The following is a 5,349-nucleotide window of genomic DNA, read 5'->3' as shown; positions in this document are numbered from 1 at the left end:
TTGAGAGCTGATTGGTTAGCGTTACTTCTACTGAGCGCTGATTGGTCAGTGTTACTGCTACGAAGAGCTAATTGGTCAGCGTTACTGCTAGTGAGCGTTGATTGGTCAGCGTTACTTCTACTGAGCGCTGGTTGGTTAGCAGTACTGTTACTGATAGCTGATTGGTCAGCGTTACTGCTAGTGAGCAGTGATTGGTCAGCGTTACTGCTAGTGAGCGTTGATTGGTCAGCCTTACTTCTACTGAGCGCTGGTTGGTTAGCAGTACTGTTACTGATAGCTGATTGGTTAGCATTAATGCTACTGAGAGCTGAGTGGTTAGCGTTACTGCTACTGAGAGCTGATTGGTTAGCCTCACTGCTACTGAGTGCTGATTTGTCTTCGTAACTGCTACTGAGAGCTGACTGGTTAGCGTCACTGCTACTGAGAGTTGATTGGTTAGCATTACTGATACTGAGAGCTGATTAACAGTGGATTAATAGCAACTTTTTCAAAGCAGTATTAATAATGAAGGTGAAAGATGATAAAAGACAAATTCACAACATGACCAAGCTTTAATGACATTTCTTTTCACATTCAAATCAAAATGAAGTGTTTCAAATGGCACTAAGTTGCTTCCAAGGCTGAAGCAGACGGGATGAGTGAGACGAACAGAAGAGAAAAATGCTGCTTCTCTGTTTGTTCAACCGATATGCCAGAAAGACTCTCAGAGGAGCAAGCTAGGAGCTGTGAAGGCACACCAGCGTGGCTTAAAACACAAATTCTAACACTGAACTACAGACGAGTATAAATTAAAACCAAGGTGAGACACATGCAGGTCTGAGAACATTAAACCCCTCTATGACACTCCCTCATCGTGGTCCAACAGCGCCGTCCTGCTGGAGAGAACGTCAGCCAGCATGTGTTTGGGGATCTCTGAGCCTCGCACTCTCAGCATGTAACAGGCGTCCTCCACCTTGCCGAGGCTCTGCCGGAGCGTGTGCAGCTTTTTGGAGACCTCGTATGGACCCATGTTCCCGATGTAGGAGAAGCCATCGTGGATGTCCCGCAGGAAGCTGCTGAGCTCAAAGGGAGTGTCCATATCTCCATTCCCCACGCTGCTGATGCACATTCGCATCAGCTCACCTGTCAGGTCAGCCACGCCCAGCAGGTAGTCTGTAGGAGTCACCTGGAAGGTCAGCACGCATGCTTCTGGAAACGAACCTTCACCAGTTACCTGGAGAGAAGAGGACGGTAACAATGAGCTTCTGCACTAATCATTACTGATAACGTCAATAATAAAATGTTGGCTATTAATTAGTTGCTTTGATGATATTAAGACTGCATTTACATCACGCCGGCCATTTTACATCACGCCGACCAAGAGCAGGTGACCGAGGGGTGGGGTCTGAGAGCAGGTGACCAAGTGTTGGGGTTTGGGCTAAGAGCTCTGCAGAATGTAAATGTCTCAAACCAGATGGCAGCTAGTGTCAGGACTGTACCTTTGTTTCCAGCTTCTCCTCCTTCACGAAGACGAGGCGAGCGTTAATCTCCTCCAGGCTAATCAGGATGCGATGCCTGATGAAGTGATGGAAGGACACGGCCTCCACGTACTCCTGAACCCCTTACACAGAAACAGACACCTTCAGTTCACAGTGGATCAGCTCTGTGTAGAAACGTCTATATTCATCCTTGTCTGGTCCTCAGTTTTTGGGTAAAATATGGAAATATTAAATCTGAATGGTGGGGCTAAACTGCTGTAGCTGAATGGGTGGAGCTAAATTGCTGTAGCTGAATGATGAAGCTAAACTGCTGCAAGCTGTATGGTGGGGCTAAACTGCTGTAGCTGAATGGGTTGTGCTAAACTGCTGTAGCTGAATGTGTGGGGCTAAACTTCGGTAAGCTGAATGGGTGGGGCTAAACTTCGGTAAGCTGAATGGGTGGGGCTAAACTGCTGTAAGCTGAATGGGTGGGGCTAAACTGCTGTAAGCTGAATGGGTGGGGCTAAACCGCTGCAGCTGAATGGTGGGGCTAAACTGCTGTAGTTGAATGGGTGGAGCTAAACTGCTGTGGTTGAATGATGCAGCTAAACTGCTGTAGGCTGAATGGGTGGAGGCAAACTGCTATAGCTCAGTGGTGAGTTGTGGGGCTAAACTGCTGTAGCTGAATGTGTGGAGCTAAATTGCTATAGCTTAATGTGTGGAGCTAAATTGCTATAGCTTAATGTGTGGAGCTAAATTGCTATAGCTGAATGGTGAGGCTACTTCTACAGCTGAGTGGTGGAGTTAAACCGCTCTAGGATGAATGGGTGGAGCTAAACTTCTGTAGCTGAGTAGGTGGGGCTAAACCGCTGTAGCTGAATGGGTGGGGCTAAACCGCTGTAGCTGAATGGGTGGGGCTAAACCGCTGTAGCTGAATGGGTGGGGCTAAACCGCTGTAGCTTAATGTGTGGAGCTAAATTGCTGTAGATGAAAGAGTGGAGCTAAATTGCTGTAGATGAATGGGTGGAGCTAAATTGCTGTAGATGAATGGGTGGAGCTAAATTGCTGTAGATGAATGGGTGGAGCTAAATTGCTGTAGATGAATGGGTGGAGCTAAATTGCTGTAAATGAATGAGTGGAGCTAAACCGCTATAGCTGAATGGTGGAGCTAAACTGCTGCAGGATGAATGGGTGGAGCTAAACTGCTGCAAGCTGTATGGTGGGGCTAAACTTCTGTAGCTGAGTAGGTGGGGCTAAACTGCTGTAGCTGAATGGGTGGAGCTAAACCGCTGTAGCTGAATGGGTGGGGCTAAACCGCTGTAGCTGAATGGGTGGGGCTAAACCGCTGTAGCTGAATGGGTGGGGCTAAACCGCTGTAGCTGAATGGGTGGGGCTAAACTGCTGTTGGCTGAATGGCTGGGGCTAAACTGCTGTAGGCTGAATGGGCAGGGCTACACTGCTGTCACTGAATGGGCGGGGCTAAACTGCTGTCACTGAATGGGCGGGGCTAAACTGCTGTCGCTGAATGGTTTACTAACCTGATGTGAAGGCTTTATGGAACTGGTGGAGATCTTCTCCTCTCAGCTCCTCAGCTACCTGACCAATCTTCTGCCTCACACCGTCTAGTTTGGCATCAGCCTCGTTCAGCACCTCCTCCACGTTGGGTACACTGTGGTGCAGCCAGCACAAATTAGCAACCGTGGGTTTTATTTCAGTCTAAGAAACACTTTTTACACACATGTAACCACAACACATCTGTGGTGTCCTCCTTGTACCTCGTCACTCTGTGCAGCAGGAATATCGTCCTCTTGCTCTCAATCGTGATGTCTCGGCTTAGTTTGACCAGCCGCTCATATTTGTCGTGCTTGGTGTCCAGCTCCTGCTGAAAAACTGCGGGCAGCGGGGATAAATTACACACTAAACCAGTGGAAACATAAATACTGCAGTTAACAAACTGCAGTCATTCATATTACTATAAGGGGACGTATAAGTCCTTCATAATAAAGTCGTTACGATGAAAACCGAGTGGTTTGGTGTAAAACGCTCTGTTGTAAACTTACTGAGTCAGAACTGTTCACAGTGGTGGTGACAGGAACCAAACGTCCCCCTCTAAAAGCTCCCTCACAGAAAGTGCCTACATGAAATCGTTATGAATTCACTGCCTGATGACTGAGACACTAAACTCCATTCATGGTGGGAGGGATACATGCAGTGTGCTGTGCGGCAAAATAGTCCCCAAAGAAAACTTATTATTCCAGATTTTCCACTATTATCCATCATCAACATTCCATATAAACTCAGAAGACTCGTGTAGGTTCACTGGTGGTTCTGGATGGTAAAATAAAATGTCCATATCTGTGTTATAGTCATGGCGATGCCTGGTTCCTACCACCACCACTGTATGGGAAATAAGGGAATAGACTGTATTAGGAAAATAACAAAACACAGTCTTTAGTTTGAATGCAATTTGTAATAGAATTTGATGTAATTTTGTAATTTATTTGATGTATTTATATAATAATACGTCAAATTTGTGTAACAAAACCAAGAATGTCAAATGTTTTTACTTCTTCCGAGCATGTAAAACATAGCGGGGATAAAAAGAAAGGGAAAGCACAGAATTCACGAGAGAACATTACACTAGCATGGCATCCCCTGATTGGTCTTTAAAATATATGGATTTATTTTCACGTATTTTATGTTAATGAAGTAATATGTAAATAGTGAAACGTAAAGCGGTTTACTGTAATGAATCCTGATACTCGGATGTGACAGAAATGCTGGTATAACGTGACTTACATTTGTGGAAAAATGTAATTGTGGAATGTTTATGGAACGTTTATGGCTGGAACAGGTTTATGAAATATGGATGAGGTGTTTCTGATGCTCTTTACTGTCTGTCTGGTCGTGTGCTGATACTCCAGCGCCCTTCAGAACCTTATGGGGCGGAACCCGAATGAATTAAACCATTATTCTTTAATTTATTTACCTCTGAAGGCTGCGACCACCTGAGAAGTGTGGCCGAGTGGATCTTCTGCCCTCTGGGCGGACTCGGTCCTGCGTCTCCGGGTGCTTCCATTACCTGAGAAAACATAATTTACAGGTTTATAATCAGAAACCGACCCGTTTCATCTCCAACTACGACCGCCAGCTGTGGCGAACTCTGTCAGGCAAACATCGCCAGCTGCTTGCTCAAATTCCCCGGTCCACCTTAAATGCTGGAGCGCCTCCATTCTGGCGCCATTTAAGGTGGAACGGGACAATTCGAACAAGAAGATGACGAGTAAAGCAGTGCTTGCTAGCCGGTGACTCGAGTTACCTTCTCTTTTGCTCATTTCTCTGAAGGGAACAGGCCGTATAATCAAACCGCGTCAGTTTAATGATATGAAACCGATAAACAAGCTGGGGCTGCGTTAGCCAGGTAGCTTAGCTTAGCAAGGCTAGGCAGTTGTCTAAGTTATCAGTCGGATATCTGACGCTAACGGTTTCAAACGCGTTGGTTTTTCGCACGTAAACAAAAAATAATCAGACGTCCAACCCGCGCTGGGCTGTAAAGCGCAGGCAGTTCAGATCATTCGCTCAGAGCTCCGGGCTAACGACTCTCAGCGCGGCCGGTCACCGCTTTCATTGATGCCTGTGGGTGCGTCAGATTTCTGTAGCTAACGCCCTTCCCCTATAAACATCCTCCCTACTGGCAGCTCACTACCTAGTGTTACTCCCTCTCTTCCTGCTTTGCCTGATCCGACAGCCATGAAGATCCACATTAGCGTTACTGCTACTGAGCGCTGATTGGTTAGCGTTACAGTAATTGACAGCTGATTGGTTAGCGTTATGGCTAATGAGACCTGATTGGTCACCGTTACTGCTACTGAGAGCTGATTGGTTAATGTTA

General features: G+C 46.4%; 1 protein-coding gene across 1 annotated transcript; it reads right to left on the bottom strand.

Annotated features, from left to right (window-relative positions):
* Nucleotides 1-532: 532 nt before the first annotated feature.
* Nucleotides 533-5,113, bottom strand: tsnax (translin-associated factor X). Its single transcript, XM_017685225.2, has 6 exons — nucleotides 4,777-5,113; nucleotides 4,447-4,539; nucleotides 3,233-3,347; nucleotides 2,996-3,126; nucleotides 1,479-1,600; nucleotides 533-1,213 (listed from the first exon to the last, which is right to left on the bottom strand). Exons 1-6 carry the CDS (start codon nucleotides 4,790-4,792, stop codon nucleotides 836-838), a joined length of 855 nt encoding a protein of 284 aa, XP_017540714.1. The 5' UTR covers nucleotides 4,793-5,113; the 3' UTR covers nucleotides 533-835.
* Between the last annotated feature and the right edge of the window lie 236 nt (nucleotides 5,114-5,349).

Source organism: Pygocentrus nattereri, chromosome 5 (assembly GCF_015220715.1).
Source record: "Pygocentrus nattereri isolate fPygNat1 chromosome 5, fPygNat1.pri, whole genome shotgun sequence".
Classification (NCBI taxonomy): domain Eukaryota; kingdom Metazoa; phylum Chordata; class Actinopteri; order Characiformes; family Serrasalmidae; genus Pygocentrus; species Pygocentrus nattereri.
This window is presented reverse-complemented; position numbering and strand designations above follow the sequence as displayed.